This window comes from Mobula birostris, chromosome 16 (genome assembly GCF_030028105.1).
Source record: "Mobula birostris isolate sMobBir1 chromosome 16, sMobBir1.hap1, whole genome shotgun sequence".
Lineage (NCBI taxonomy): Eukaryota > Metazoa > Chordata > Chondrichthyes > Myliobatiformes > Myliobatidae > Mobula > Mobula birostris.
Window position 1 is genome coordinate 14,556,228 of NC_092385.1, and position 16,431 is coordinate 14,572,658.

The 16,431-nt window shown below is 45.1% G+C and overlaps 1 protein-coding gene across 3 annotated transcripts in view; it reads right to left on the reverse strand.

Annotated features, from left to right (window-relative positions):
• Nucleotides 1-592: 592 nt before the first annotated feature.
• LOC140210990 (uncharacterized) overlaps nucleotides 593-16,431 on the reverse strand; it is a 39,116-nt gene continuing 23,277 nt past the window's right edge. The window contains exons 3-5 of one of the 3 annotated variants that reach the window (XM_072280321.1): nucleotides 15,751-15,866; nucleotides 7,159-7,365; nucleotides 593-2,794 (exon numbers count right to left, since the gene is read on the reverse strand). In XM_072280321.1, the coding sequence (XP_072136422.1) occupies nucleotides 2,691-2,794; nucleotides 7,159-7,365; nucleotides 15,751-15,866 (427 nt within the window). In that variant the 3' untranslated portion in view covers nucleotides 593-2,690. The remainder of the gene's footprint in view (nucleotides 2,795-7,158; nucleotides 7,366-15,750; nucleotides 15,867-16,431) is intronic. The other 2 variants (XM_072280320.1, XM_072280319.1) reach the window with 2 other exon arrangements.

A 16,431-nucleotide genomic window follows, 5' to 3' on the forward strand; every position in this document is an offset into this window, starting at 1 on the left:
ACGACATATGCCAGTGATATTGAACTACTGAGATTCTGATTCTGATTATTTTATTGACTGTACAGGATTCTGGGATATCCTTTTATTGAGAATATCACTATTTCAATTAAAGTTTTTGTTCCTCTTTCTTTCTTATGACAGATGTTTTCTACCCTCTCATGGACAGATGTTTTCTACTCTCTTGTGGACAGGTGTTTTTACCCTCTCATGGACAGATGTTTACCCTTTCATGGATAGGTGTTTTCTACCCTTTTGTGGACCGATGTTTTCTATCCTCTCATGGACAGATGTTTTCTACCCTCTCATGGACAGCTGTTTTCTACCCTCTCGTGGACAGCTGTTTTCTACCCTTTTGTGGACAGTTGTTTTCTACCCTCTCGTGGACAGATGTTTTCTACCCTTTTGTGGATATCTGACTTGTTTTCCCCATCTCCATTGTAGAAAAAAATCTGCACTCTCCACAGAGATATTCACAAATTTTTCTTTTGGTTATTAATTGCCACATTAAAGTTATCTCTGTGTTTTTCAATATTACTCACAAGGAAAGCAGCTCTGGAAATGTTTATAAAACTCAAAGTACGTAACAAAGAACCAAAGACAAAATAACAAGTTTATTGAAAGAAGCATATATCTGAAAATATCGGCAGGTTCCAAAACAGACTTTCAATTTGCAAAAGTGAAAGTAACATCATGTAAACTAAAGCAAAATATAGTGTCATCATCATTCGCGATGAAACTCATAAACTAAATCTAAATTACTCACCTACTTTACTGAAATCCACTACAAACTTCTACATATAGTCTTTGCTTTGCACATCATAAAGCAAGAAATTGGCAAACAATATTCATATTAAAATAAAGACACAAGAAATGGAAAGAATGCAATTATTGGAAAATAGTATTTTTTGTGACATTTAGCGTGATACCATAAAAATAAGCTGGAAATTGTTACCAATAATTTGTCATGTTAAATCACTCCTTTACCTGAGTTCCCTTGTGTGTTGAAATCAAGTAGGCCCACTGCCTAGATTTGTTTATGTCTGTGGCATAGCAATTCTTTGATTTGATCTGCTATTGCACTTTCATTACACGTTAAGGTGTTAATAGTGCAGCCAGAAGTTTGGTTAAGGAGGTGGAATTAATACAGCATTTCAAAAAAGGGGGACGAGAAAAAGATAGGTAAGTCCAAGTGGTTAGACCCCGGAATCTGATGGTAGGCCTGAAATGGCGTAGCAGGTAAATTCAAAAGGCTAACATTGAAGGGGAGTAGGAGGGCTGGAGGATGCTATGGATGAACTCACACATTGAGGAACAGGGGATTTGAATGCAAGAAAGAGAAGTTTGGGTTTAAGGTGGCAGAGTTACGGATGCTCGACTTTGTAGAGGCTTCATAGGAAGTTGGCCTGGACAGTTTTGAAACAGCCAGGTCTGAGGATAACAAATAATTAAAGACAACTGGAATCGGAGGACAGTCTGCGTGAGTGGGGGGCTGGGAGTGTTTGGAGGAAAGGGGCTTGTTTTGCTTTTGTGGTTTTTTTACTTGTTGTGTTCTGTGTCATTCTGCAGAGCATTGTGGGTATGCTACATTGGCACTGGAATGTGTGGCAACACTTGTGGGCTGCCCCCAGCACATCCCTAGGTGGGTTGGCTGTTAATGCAAGTAACACATTTTACTGTATGTTTCGAGGTATGTGTGATTGATAAATGAATCTGAATCTGAATGAGGGTCTCAGAAGGAATACAGCTTGTGCTAAGGACCAAAAACCTTCCTCCAAGAGGACCACAACCTCGTCGTAGGGTTTGGAGACTTGCGTGTCTCAATGGCCCGGTGAGCTACGTTGACTCGAGTCCGAACGTTGTGCTTTAGCTCGTGGTTGGGTCACCCATGCCAAGCAGGACAAAGAGTAGAGGCCAAACTAAGAGTGGCCTGCCAGTTTCTCCAGGTTTGGGGGTTCAGCCCAGGGAAAACAACCCTGACTGATCAAAAAAAATTGTTATGTAAACAGCAATGAAGAATCCTATGTCATTGTGCGATGCTGTGGACAGATCAATTGAGGATCTTCATTGCTGCCGTAAATGCCAATGGGAGGGGAGGGAACGTCGACTCAGACCATGAGAGGCCTGCGTTGGGCATTTTCATGCCTTACAAGGCGCAGATTGGAAGTCTGTGTGGGGCGCCACTCCTTGCACAGACTAGAGCAATGTGTGATTAAGCGCCTTGCTCAAGGGCACAAACACGCTGCCACAGCTGAAGCTCGAACTAGCGACCTTGAGATCACTAGACGAATGCCTTAACCACTTGGTCACGTGCCCAACACAAATGGGAAGTAACTAACTACCAAAAATCTTGACTTTAGTCTTGAAAGTAGAAGGAAGAAGTTTCTGCTTACTGGAAATGGTTTTTGAAATACTTTGTACATTGCACAAATAGATTGTTAACACAATAAACACATTTTACTGTAGGTTTCAATGAGCACATGACAAATAATCTTGAGTCTTGAAATTTGTTCATTGGGAAACTTATATAACGATTTTTTTCCAACTATAATTTTCCCTAACTCTTCCTGGCATGTTCATCTGTTTAGATTTTCACCGAAACTTCTCAAAATCCATCCTTGGCTGCTTAGTTGAAGACTACTAGGAAGAATGAAAGCAGACAGAAGCTTTTTAGTGTGAAGCTAGCAATGTTTTCACATTCCAGGTTGTGCTACATCAACGAAGGCTGGATTATCGTTACACTTTACAGCAGGAAGATATGAAGAATGTCCCCCAGCAGGATATAAAGGCTGTTCAGCTATAACAATAGAGGAAATATAAATAGTTTTTAGCATTGAAAAATGGTTCAACATAGGCTGCACAACTGCTGTGCCAGTGAAGTTTACATGTAAAAGTAAGTGAAATGATTCAACTTTCTCCAAATTCTTCATTCTATACTCTATATACTTCCTGCTGCAGCAAGTTGGGGCAAGGTTGATGCTTTGCTGCCGTTTCTGCATGGGAGGGAGAAAAGGGAGCATCGGGGTTCTAATGTTTTCTCTGTTATACCTTCTTTGGGGCTTTTCTTCTGTTTTGTGGGTGTCTGTGAAGAGTAAGAATTCCAGCTTGTATACTGTATGCAGTATCTGATATTAAATGGAACCACTGAACCATTGAACGACACTCACAACAAGCCGGAGGAACTCAGCAGGTCGGGCAGCATCCGTGGAAACGCTCAGTCAACGTTTTGGGCCAGAACCCTTCGTCAGGACTGAAGAGGGAAGGGGCAGAGGCCCCTTTCATCTCCAACTGTCGCCGAGACATCAATCGTCTCAGCTTCACCACTCCTCACTCCTGTTCCAACCTCACTCCCTCTGAACGCACTGCCCTCCACTCTCTCCACACTAATCCCAATCTCACCATCAAACCCGGCACAAAAGTGGTGCCGTAGTAGTCTGGCGGACGGAACTCTACCTCACTGAGGCCAAACGGCAGCTCTCTGACACCTTCTCCGACATCTCCCTGGAACAGGACTCCACCAAAAGACATCAAACCATTGTCTCCCGTACCATCATCGCCCTTATCAACCCCGGAGACCTTCCATCCTAAAACACTAAACTCATAATTCCCACACTCCGTACCGCTCGGTTTTACCTCCTCCCCAAGATCCACAAGCCTGACTGTCCCGGTAGACCCATGGTTTCTGCCTACTCCTGCCCCACCGAACTTGCTTCTGCCTACCTGGACTCCATTTTGTCACCCATAGTTCAGTCCCTCCCCAGCTATCTCCGGGATACATCCCATACCCTCCACCTCTTCAATAACTTCCAGTTCCCCGGTCCCAACCGCTTCATTTTCACTATGGATGTCCAATCCTTATACACCTCCATTCCCCATTAAGAAGGCCTCTAGGCCCTCCGCTACTTTCTGGACAATAGACCTCACCAGTTCCCCACCACCACTACCCTCCTCTGGTTGGCGGAACTGGTACGCATACTTAATAACTTCTCTTTTGGCTCTTCCCACTTTCTTCAGACTATGGGTGTAGCTATGGTCACTCGCATGGGCCCCAGCTACGCCTACCTCTTCGTTAGTTATGTGTAACAGTCTATGCTCCAAACCTATTCTGGTACTGCTTCCCAACTTTTCCTTCGCTACATTGATGACTACATTGGTACTGCTTCCTGCACCCATGCTGAGCTCATCAATTTCATCAGCTTTACTTCAAACTTCCACTCAGCCCTCAAATTCACTTGGTCTATCTCGGACACTCCTCTCCCCTTTCTTGATCTCTCGGTCTCCATCTCTGGAGACAGACTGTCCACTGACATCTTCTATAAGCCCACTGACTCTCATAACTACCTTGACTATACCTCTTCCCACCCGGCCACATGCAAAAATGCTACTCCCTATTCCCAGTTCCTCCATCTCCGCTGCATCTGCTCCCAGGATGAGGCTTTCCATTCCAGGACATCTCAAATGTCCTCTTTCTTTAAGCATCATGGTTTCCCTTCTGCCATCATCAATGATGCCCTCACCTGCATCTCCTCCATTTCCCACACTTTGGCCCTCATCCCATCCTCCTGTCACCACAACAGGACAGAGTTCCCCTTGTCCTCACCGACCACCCCACCAGCCTCTGGATCCAGCACATTATCCTCCGCAACTTCCGCCACCTTCAACAGGACCCCACCACTAAGCACATCTTTCCCTCTCCACCCCCTCTGCTTTCCGCAGGGATCGGTCCCTCCGCGACTCCCTGGTCCACACGTCCCTCCCCACGGATCTCCCACCCGGCACTTATCCCTGTAAGTGTAAGTGCTACACCTGTCCCTACACCTCCTCTCTTGCCACCATTCAGGGCCTCAAACAGTCCTTCCTGGTGAGGCAACACCTCACTTCTGAGTCTGTTGGGGTCATCTATTGCATCCGGTGCTCCCAGTGCAGCCTCCTCTACATCGGTGAAACCCGACGCAGATTGGGGGACCGCTTCGTCGATCACCTCCGCTCCGTCCGCCACAACAGACAGGATCTCCCGGTTGCCACCTACTTCAACTCTGCTTCCCACTCCCATTCGGATATGTCCATACATGGCCTCCTCTACTGCCATGATGAGGCTAAACTCAGGTTGGAGGAGCAACACCTCATATACCGTCTTGGTAGTCTCCAGGCCCTTGGTATGAACATAGAATTCTCCAACTTCCGGTAATTCCCTCCCCCTCCCTTCCTCTATCCCTATGTCACTCTGCCCCCTCCCCCAGCTGCCTATCACCTCCCTCATGGTTCCATCTCATTCTACTACCCATTGTGTTTTCCCCTATTCTTTCTTCACCTTTCCTGCCTATCACCTCCCTGCCTCCCTTCCCCCACGGCTTTATCTTTCCCCTTACTGGTTTTTCACCTGGAACCTACCAGCCTTCTCCTTCCCACCCTCCCCCCACCTTCTTTATAGGGCCTCTGCCCCTTCCCTCTACAGTCCTGACGAAGGGTTCCGGCCCGAAACGTCGACTGATCATCTCCATGGATGCTGCCCGACCTGCTGAGTTCCTCCAGCGTGTTGTCAGTGTAACCACTGAACGAATCAATGCATAATTTCAGATCATGCTTTTAAACCACGTGTTCTCATGACACTTCAGAGAACTGGAAAATAAAGAGTAATCTAAGGACATGGAATTAACACCACACCTGTAGTTTTCAGCTTTCTTGGTTGGGAGTTCATTAGTTAAGTGGGAGAGATGTCACTACAGCCCAGATTTATTTTTATTCTGCAAAATTTATGTTAATTTATTCAGCTTATGTAATTCAGGATTGTTATGTATGGAGGACCACAACCTTGTTGTTGGGTTTGGAGACTTCTATGTCTCAATGACCCAGATAGCAATTCTGGCTGGAGTCAGGGCTTCATGCTATAGCTCTTGATAGGGTCACCCATGCCAAACAGGTCAAACGGTAGAAGCTAGACTACAAGAGGTCCACCAGTCCCCCAGGTTTGGGAATTCAGCTCAGGGCTAACAACCCTGATTGGTCAAAAAAAGTATTGTTACAGAAACAGCAATGAAGAATCCTTCTACATGTGAGTGGGTGGCCTAGGATAGACAGAGATGAAGGACCTTCATTGCTTCCGGAAATGCCAGTGGCGTAATGGCGGTAAGTACGTACTGTGCTGCTACTGCAGTGTGCTGATTATCCTGGCATTTATATGCTGGGTGTGTCTGACCAGGAGAATAAACTCGAACTTGAGCTTAAATTGATCCTAGCGGATTCTTCTGTGGATACTGAATGGAGCAGCACCAGGCGGCACAGATCCAGGATCAGAAATTAAATTCACCCTTGTTTTCTGATGAATAAGTGCAGGAAATTAAGAAGCTGCAGGTAGTAATGGATTCAACCGAATATATCATGGACACAGCCCTCCCCACCTATGTTAGTATCTACACAAGGCATAGCATCAAACAGGCAATGTCTATACAGAGGTTCCCAGCCTGGTGTCCACAGACTGCCTCGGTAATGATAGGGGTCCATGGCATAAAAAAGATTGGGAACCCTTGATCTATAATAAAGAGGTCCCCACCATCAGGCCCATGCTGTCTTCTCATAGCTACTATCATGGAGGAGGTACAGAAGCCTGAAGTCCCACAACATCAAGTTCAAGAACAGCTACTCCCGTTCAACCAAAATGTGACTTGGAATCAAATACAGAAATAAATTCTATATAAGCAAACAACTAAGACCTCCAACCTTGTCATAGGGTTTGGAGGCGTGCCTACCTCAATGACCTGGAGAGCTGTGTTGGCTGGAGTCAGGACCTTGTGCTTTGGCTCTTGGTAGGGTCACCCTTGCCAAACAGGTCAAAGGGTAGAGGACAGTGGTCCACCAGTCCTCCAGGTTTGGTGGGTCAGCTCAGGGATAACAACCCTGCCTGGGTCAGAAATACTGTTACGGAAACAGCAATGAAAAATCCTTCTATATCTGCGTGCAACAGTATGGACGGACAGAGATGGAAGACTTGCATTGCTGCCCTAAACGGTAGCGGTCTAATGAGGTGCAAGAAAGTAAGCAGCTGTGAGGTTTTAAGACTTTCTGCACCCACCAAAGCACATCCTTTCTTTTGTGGTTTTCCTGCTTTACGAGTAGATTCAAAAGCAACATTAAAGGAGATCATGGTGAGCAAATTTCACTTACCAGATGCAGCCTCTTGGTATGAAGGTGGTTTTCCTTGATTTTGTTGTGCCATTGCATAGGGATGGCTGTAAGGAGCAGGAGCCATGGGCATTTGTGCAGGAGATAGCTGAACAGGCACAGGTTCGTAGCCCTGGTGGACTGGGTACGTCTGGATAGGTTGTGCATAATTTATTGGCACCACTGTGGTAGCTGCTGTGCTCATAACAGCTACAGAACAAGAGAAGAGCAATGTTAATTAAGCAAAAGGAACTGTACTTAATTCACATATTTCTAACAGTGTTTAAAAAGTTCAAGTATAATCATGATTTCTCTCTTAGACATTATTGATGATTTTAGGAGCAGTATATTTTTTACAGAGGTGGTGGGGTGGAGATACATCTCTACCAAAGGAGGTGTAAGGCACTTCTTCCCTCCACTAGCCTGTAAGTCAACCTTGGGCAGGGTGTAGCCACCTCCCCAACCCCGATCAGGGTCATGTGAAGCCATGCGAGCAGGTGGTGGATGGTCGTAGTGCATATCACAAATCCTGGTTATGCAACCACTGATACCAGGCAGACAATCTCTGAAACATTTTGATAATGGCTGGGGGGGAGGGGGTCACCCATCTTGTAAAGACACAGCCCAGAAGAAGGCAAAGGCAAACCCCTTCTCTCTTGTTCTATTTGTCACTCTGGCCTATTACCTCACCTGCCTATCACCTCCCCCTGGTGCCCCTCCTTCCTTCCTTTTCTCCTATAGTCCACCCTCTTCTCATATTAGATCCTTCCTCTCCAGCCCTTTATCTTTCCCACTCACCTGGCTTCACTTATCACCTTCCAGCTAGCCTTCTTCCCCTGCCCCCGCATTTTTATTCTGGCATCTTCCTCCTTGCTTTCCAATACTGAGGAAGTTCCTCGTCACAGACCATTGACTGTTTACTCATTTCTCTCGATGCTGCCTAACCTGCTGAGCTCCTCCAGCATTTTGTGTGTGCGTTGCTTTGGATTTCCAGCTCCTGCAGAATCTCTTGAGTTTCTAGATCATTGTTAAGATTAAACCTTCTTGTGACAACTTGCCCTTTGCCCTGGCTGCCAACAGAGTCCTCCGCTCTGCTTCTGTCTGTATTTACGCACATTTCATTCCATATCTGTACTTTAACCTCTAACTTTATTTCAATATAATTCTTTACTCTTTATATTTGTTGAATGTTGATGTGTTTTGTTGCATGTCGTGCCCTGACAAACAAAGCACAGCAAATTCTTAATACATGTACATGTATAAGGAGAGTAAAGCTGGTCCTTGATGTTGCAGTCTGTTTCTGTACTTATGCCTGAGTGTTTGGAAGTTCGCTCATGGCTGCACCCCCTCACGATGACTCAGTTCTGGAACAGTTGGGAGTGATCAATGACATACAGAAGCTGTTGCCACTGTATGTTCCCTTCCCAGGGGTCATGGAAAGAGGTTGTAATAAGCCGGGGGCTAGCAAGGAGTGACGGTTTGCCTGCAGCAGATGGTCTATCAGGTACGTACGGAGTGTGAGAGGCTGCAGCCTCTGTTTGAGTATCTACATGGGGCTGCACATCAGTCCCACGCTCCCCATCTTCGGTCACCCGCTCCAGAGGGTGATGGGTCTCTCAGGGGATCTCCTGGTTGGTTTGTTGTAGGGCCCAGCCAAGATGCCCGCTCGTGGACTCAAGCAGCTGGCAGTCAAGGGTTCTGTCTGAGTCGAATGCCCACCCCTCTTCTGGGGCGATATCTATGCCCATGGGCTGCCTGGAGAAAGAGTATGTATTGTCCTGGGATATCAAGGGGGATTTCCGGGACCATTGGACATGTCATATCATAAATTGAAACTGTAAGTGGTATTCATGAAGATGGTGAACACAGCCCAGCACATCACACAAACCGATCTTCCATCCTTGGACTCACTTTACACCGCACGCTGTCGGAGCAGTGCTGCCAGGATAATCAAGGACACGACCCACCCAGCCAACACACTTCTCGTCCCTCTTCCCTCCGGGAGAAGGCTCAGGAGCTTGAAGACTCGTACGGCCAGATTTGGGAACAGCTTCTTTCCAACTGTGATAAGACTGCTGAACGGATCCCGACCCGGATCTGGGCTGTACCCTTCAAATATCCGGACCTGCACCTCGGTTTTTTTTTTGCACTACCTTACTTTCCCTTTTCTATTTTCTACTTATGATTTATAATTTAAATATTTAATATTTGCTATCGATTTGTACTCCAGGGAGCATGAAGAGCAGAATCAAATATCGCTGTGATGATTGTACGCTCTAGTATCAATTGTTTGGCGACAATAAAGTATAAAGTAAAGACTATAATATTGTGTTCATGTGATTCTGTAATCGATTAAGAAATCACCTTTTGAAAAGAAAGGAAGACAAAAAGAGAAGTGCCAGATTACCATTTGTTCTGGAGTCATGGGCAATACTTGAGGCCTTCCGGGTGACTGTGTGTCAGAAAGAAGAATTTAAGACTGATTTCTCCAGATTACAGAGATTATAGACACTAAACTGAGAGTGTCAGGGGTCATGAAGTGTGTGAAGTTGCCATTACAGGGGAGAAGGTACTTGGGAAACCAAAAGATCTGAAGGTAGATAAGTCTCCTGGACCAGATGCTATGTACCCAAGGGTTCTGAAGGAGGTGGCTGAGGAGATTGTGGAGTCATTAGAAAAGATCTTTCAAGAATCAATTGATTCTGCCATGGTTCTGGAGGAATGGAAAATCGCAAAATCTCTCTCAACTCTTCAAGATGGGAGAGATGCAGAAGAAAGGAAATTATAGGCTGGTTAGTCTGACCTCAGTGGTTGGGAAGATGTTGGAATCAATAGATAAGGGTGTGATTTTGGGGTACTTGGAGTTGCATGATAAAATAGGCCCTAATCAGCATGGTTTCCTCAAGGGAAAATTGTGCCTAACAAATCTGTTGGAATTCTTTGAAGAAATAACAAGCAGGGTAAACAAAACAGAATCCGTTGATGTTATGTACTTGGATTTTCAGAAGGCCTATGACAAGGTGCCAATGCCATTCAAGAGGCGACTTAACAAGTTAGGAGCTCATGGTATTACAAGAAAGATAATAACATGGAATGAGCATTGGCTGATTGGCAGGAGGCAAAGAATGTTAATAAAGAGAGACTTTCCTGGTTGATGGTGTTCCACAGGGGTCTGTGTTGGGACCGCTTCTCTTTACGTTATATGGCAATGACTTCGATGATGGAATTGATGGCTTCGTGGCCAAGTTTGTGAATGATATGAAGACAGGTGGAATGACAGGTAGTTTTGATGAAATAGAGAGGCTACTGTAGGACTTGGACAGATTAGGTGAATAGGCAAAGAAGTGGCAGGTGGAAGACAGTGTCAGAAAGTGTATGGTCTGCACCAGTAGAAGAAATAATAGGGTAGACTATTTTTCAACTGGAGAGAAAATTCAAAAATCTGTGGTGCAAAAGGATTTGGGAGTTCTTGTGTGGGAATTCCTACAGGTTACCTTGCAGGTTGAGTCAGTAGTGACGAAGGTAAATGTGATGCTAGCATTCATTTCAAGAGGACTAGAATCTAAGAGGCACCTGGATAGGTACATGGAGCTTAGAAAAATAGAGGGCTATGGGTAATGCTGGTTAATTTCTAAAGTAAGTACATGTTCGGCACAGCATTGTGGGCCCAAGGGCCTGTATTGTGCTGTAGGTATTCTATATTCTATATAAAAGCAAGGTTGTAATGTTGAGACTTTATAAAGCGCTGGTAAGGCCTCACTTGGAGCATTGTGAGCAGTTTGGGACCCTTATCTAAGAAAGGATGGGCTGATATTGGAGAGGGTTCAAAGGAGGTTCAAGAAAAGTGATTCTGGAATTGAAAGGCTTGTCATATGAAGAGCGTTTAATGGCTCTGGGTCTGTACTCACTGGAATTCTGAAGAATGAATGGTGACCTCATTGAAACTTGTTGAATGTTGAAAGGCCTCAATAGAATGGATGTGGAGAGGTTGTTTCCTAAGATGGGGGAGTCTAAGACCAGAAGACAGGGCACCAGAATGGATGGGAAACCTTTTAGAAAGGAGATGAGGAGGTATTTCTTTAGCCGGTGTGGTGAATCTGTGGGTTGGGGGTATGTCTCTACCAAAGGAGGTGTAAGGCGCTCCTTCCCTCTGCTAGCCTCCAGGTCACCGTTGGGCCAGGAGTAGCCACTGTTTAGCACCACCCCACCCCCGATCGAGGTCACGTGGAGTCATGGGAGCAGGTGGGGGATAGTCATATGAGCAGCTGGCGCACAACCTGGTGATGTGACCACTGACACCAGGCAAACAATCTCTGAAGAGTATTGATAATGACTGGTGTCACCCGTCTTGTAAGGACGCTACCCAGAAGGTGGCATTGGCAAACCTCTTCAGTAGAAAAATATTCCAAGAACAGTCATGATGAATGAAGGACCAGGTCACCCATGTTATACAACAGGCATTTCCAGCATTCGCTTCCTTCTGAAATGCATTAAAGTTATTAATTTTAAAGCCTTTATTAATTTGAATCATTCTGATAACTGTTCTTTTGTTAACTGTTTTTGAATTTATCTAAATGTGATAAGTATATATTGATTTTGATAGCTGGCAAAGCTGTCAGTGCTTTTCCAGCAACACACACAAGATACTGGAGGAACTCAGCAGGCCAGGCAGCATCTATGGAAAAGTGAAAACAGTCAACATTTCAGGCTGAGAACCTTCATCAGGACTGGAGAAAAAAGATGAAGTCAGAGTATGATGGTGGGAGGGAGGGGAGGAAGGAAAACCAAGTACTAGGTGATAGGTGAAACCAGGGAGGTGGAGGGGTGAAGTAAAGAGCTGGGAAGTCGATTGGTGAAAGAGATAAAGGGCTGGAGAAGGGGAAATCTGATAGGAGAGGGTAGAAGGCCATGGAAGAAAGGGAAGGGAGAGGAGCACCAGAGGGAGGTGATGGACAGGTAAGGAGATAAGGTAGAGGGAAATGGGAATGGGAAATGGTGAAGGAGAGGGGAGCACCATTACCGGAAGCTCGAGAAATCGATGTTCATGCCATCATGTTGGAGGCTACCCCGACGGAATACAAGGTGTTGCTCTATCAACCTGAGTGTGGCCTCATCGCAGCAGCAGAGGAGGCCATGTCAGAATGGGAACTTGAAGTAGAATTAAAATGGGTGGCCACAGGGAGATCACACTTTTTCTGGCGGACAGAGCATGCGTGCTCAGCGGAGCAGTGTCCCAATCTCATCGATATACAGGAAGCCACACAGGGAGAACTGGATATAGTTGATGACCCCCGACAGACTCACAGGTGAATTGTCGCCTCACCTGGAAGGACTGTTTGGTGCCCTGAATGGTAGTGAGGGAGGCGGTGGAGGGGCAAGCGCAGCACTCGTTCTGCTTGCAAATTTTTTCTAGCTGTTTTGTAGTTAGGACTGATTCTCTCCCACATCCTCTACTCAACTCACACAAAATGGCCTGTGTCATAGAAAGTTATGACAGTGTGTGGGAACCTTCAGAAATCATCTACCTGACTTTTCAACAAGCTACCAGATTTAGAGTCATCGATGCAAATTTGTTTTTTTTAATATAACTCAATGTTTGAAAATGCAAAGCCATGATAACATTGTCGTATGTGGTGCTTGCTGTCTGCAAATTGGCTATTTTGTTACCCACCTCACATCAGTGACATGCAAAATACTTCATTAGCTTTTAAGTGTATTGTTTAGCAACCAGAGCACCTTTTCTTTACGAGAAGCATTCAGAAGTTTTATAAGAACTGGCCAAGTCCCTTGAGGACCCAGCCACTCGGCATTTAGTAAGAGTGGAAGGAGGTATCTTGATACAGCCTGTCTACTAACACATGGAAGTGGCATTTTGTCCTACAATGTCAATATAGCTAAGCTTAAACGATGAGCTTATGTTGTCACATGTACATCAAAGCATACAGTGAAATATGTCATTTGTGTCAAATTGGTGCTGGGGTCAGCCCACAAGTGTTGGCACACGTAGTGTGCCCACACCTTACCAACTCCAGCTCATATGTCTTTAGAGTATGGGGATAAACCAACCCAGTCACCAGAAAAACATACTAATGCCTTATGGACTGGGATGGGAATTGAACCCTGAATGGTTATCACTGGTGATCGCACTAACTGTTATGCTACTTTGCTGCCCCCAAACTTAAACCTTGAAGGAAAGACCCCCATTGTTTCAACAATGGCTCAAGACAAGATTACATCCTTAAGTTCTTTCCTGCCAACAACCATTTTCAATGGGCATTGGGAAGCCTTTCATTGAATTCCTGTGATAGATATTCACTGTCCAGAGCCACAAGGCCTTTTTTCGTTTTGTCAAACCCAGCCAGTTGACATAGCAGCTGACACTTGTAGGGATCAAAGAGCTTTGAGTAAGTTAAACTTCAAACCAATGTTCTTTGTTCAGCTTCCTGCTGTGAACAGTGTTCAGTTCTTAAAATAAATGGCAAGTAATAATCACTCTAAAGTTTAAAAGACAGCTTTGCAAAGAAAGAGCACTCTCTATTGAGCACAGAATTCTGGTCCACAGTACCTGGGTTGACTGTTCAAGAGATGTGGTGTAAGACAATGGAGTTATGTTAATTGGCCTGTTATTTAGTCCCAGGAAGCTTGTGGACCAGATTGATACTATCACTTAGCACATCAAATAGCTCATCTATTAGTGATCAGTGTGCAAACTTAAAGCACACGGTATAGGAAGTAAGGTACTGATGTGGATAGAGAATTGGTTGGCAGACAGGAAGCAAAGAGTGGGAATAAACGGGACCTTTTCAGAATGGCAGGCAGTGACGAGTGGGGTACCGCAAGGCTCAGTGCTGGGACCCCAGTTGTTTACTATATACATTAATGATTTAGATGAGAGAATTAAATGCAGCATCTCCAAGTTTGCGGATGGCACGAAGCTGGGTGGCAGTGTTGGCTGTGAGGAGGATGCTAAGAGGATGCAGGGTGACTTGGATAGGTTGGGTGAGTGGGCAAATTCATGGCAGATGCAATTTGATGTGGATAAATGTGAGGTTATCCACTTTGGTGGCAAAAACAGGAAAACAGATTATTATTTGAATGGTGGCCGATTAAGGAAAGGGGAGATGCAACGAGACCTGGGTGTCATTATACACCGGTCATTGAAAGTAGGCATGAAGGTACAGCAGGCGGTGAAAAAGGCGATTGGTATGCTGGCTTCATAGCAAGAGGATTCGAGTACAGGAGCAGGGAGGTACTACTGCTGTTGTACAAGGCCTTGGTGAGACCACACCTGGAGTATTGTGTGCAGTTTTGGTCCCCTAATCTGAGGAAAGACATCCTTGCCATAGAGGGAGTACAAAGAAGGTTCACCAGGTTGATTCCTGGGATGGCAGGACTTTCATATGATGAAAGACTGGATTGACTAGGCTTATACTCATTGGAATTTAGAAGATTGAGGGGGGATCTGATTGAAACGTATAAAATCCTAAAGGAATTGGACAGGCTAGATGCAGGAAGATTGTTCCCGATGTTGGGGAAGTCCAGAACGAGGGGTCACAGTTTGAGGATAAAGGGGAAGCCTCTTAGGACTGAGATTAGGAAAAACTTCTTCACACAGAGAGTGGTGAATCTGTGGAATTCTCTGCCACAGGAAACAGTTGAGGCCAGTTCATTGGCTATATTTAAGAGGGAGTTAGATATGGCCCTTGTGGCTACGGGGATCAAGGGGTATGGAGGGAAGGCTGGGGCGGTGTTCTGAGTTGGACGATCAGCCATGATCATACTGAATGGCGGTGCAGGCTCAAAGGGCTGAATGGCCTACTCCTGCACCTATTTTCTATGTTTCTATGTTTCTATTAATAGTTGGAAGATTTGTGTGCTTAAACAGTCAGCTTCACAACATTAATTGTGGGTATCTTGGAACTCTGCCCCCAGAAGCTTCTGGACCACCTGTGTAAAAAAGTATCTGAAAAATATCACATGTGCGAGAATTCACCTAAGTGGCAGAAAACCAACATAAATGTAAGTGAGTAGTCAGGCTTGTTAGGAATGATCATAAAGCAAAGAAAAATGATGAAAAGACAGGTTGACTAGAATCCATTCCTTTGCCTATGATTTCTGCAACGGATGAGTTGTTCATTAGCAAATTGTTGGAATGTCTTTTTAGCTTTTGGACTTGTACCTGTGTTTTGGAAATCCTTTGTGTTTTAGAAATCATTTGTAATTTGGAAATGCTTTATTAGATCTAAAAAGTTTAATTCTGAAATGTGCTTTAAAAATTTTGTCTGATTTTAAACGTATATCACTGAAAATAAATGAACTGGGTTTAAACTACTTTGTTAGCTGGAAGTATCTCTTCCTTGGTAGGGAAAGGGGACCTACCACTCAAATAGTGGGTATTGGCAGCTAAATGCACCGCAGAGGATAAACAGGGTACTGAATATGACCACAGTACAACCTCCATTTTGTGAGGATACCCGTGTCTATCTACATCAGGTAAGACTTAAGATCTTCATTTGAGTTTAGAACACAGTCAGCAAACCCAATTCCAACACAATATGAGTGCCATTGACGACAGCTGTTCATGCAGTTACTTACTGGGATGGCGCGGTTCAGATCTGCAGCAGGCACAGCAACCACAGCAGCAACAGGTCAGGATCCCAATCACCACTCCAGCAGCAAGGACCACACCAACTCCAATTAATATCTTTTGACTGAGGGAAAAAGAAGGGAAGATCTATTAGTATATGAGCAAAGACCCGAAGTCTTGGGCCTGCAAGACCACTGAGGAAGTTAGAGGCCTGGTATCTGCGAGCCGTCGAGTTTACTGGAGGCTCGGAGGCACTGGATGCCTATCTAGTTGGAAGTGTGTGTGTGTGTGTGTGTGTGTGTGTGTGTGTGTGTGTGTGTGTGTGTGTGTGTGTGTGAGAGAGAGAGAGAGAGAGGGGGCGGGGAGAGGGAGGGAAGGGGCTGGTTTTACTGCTCTTGTTTTGTCTGTAGCTGTAGTGCTGTTGCTCTTGCTCCTGTTGTTCTGCCGAACACTGTGGGCATCTTATGTTGGTGCCAGAGTGTGTGGCGATGTTTGCGGGCTGCCCTCAGCACATCCATCAGATGTGCTAGTTGTAATACAAACAACACATTTCATTGTATGTTTTGATGTGCCCCTGTTAAATAAATAAATCTGAATCTGAAGACTGAAAAGTTGTTGTGGAGTCACTGAATACTGCACGATGGGCAAATACCCAAGAAGTCACTGGATTTGGAAAGGTGTGGATATGT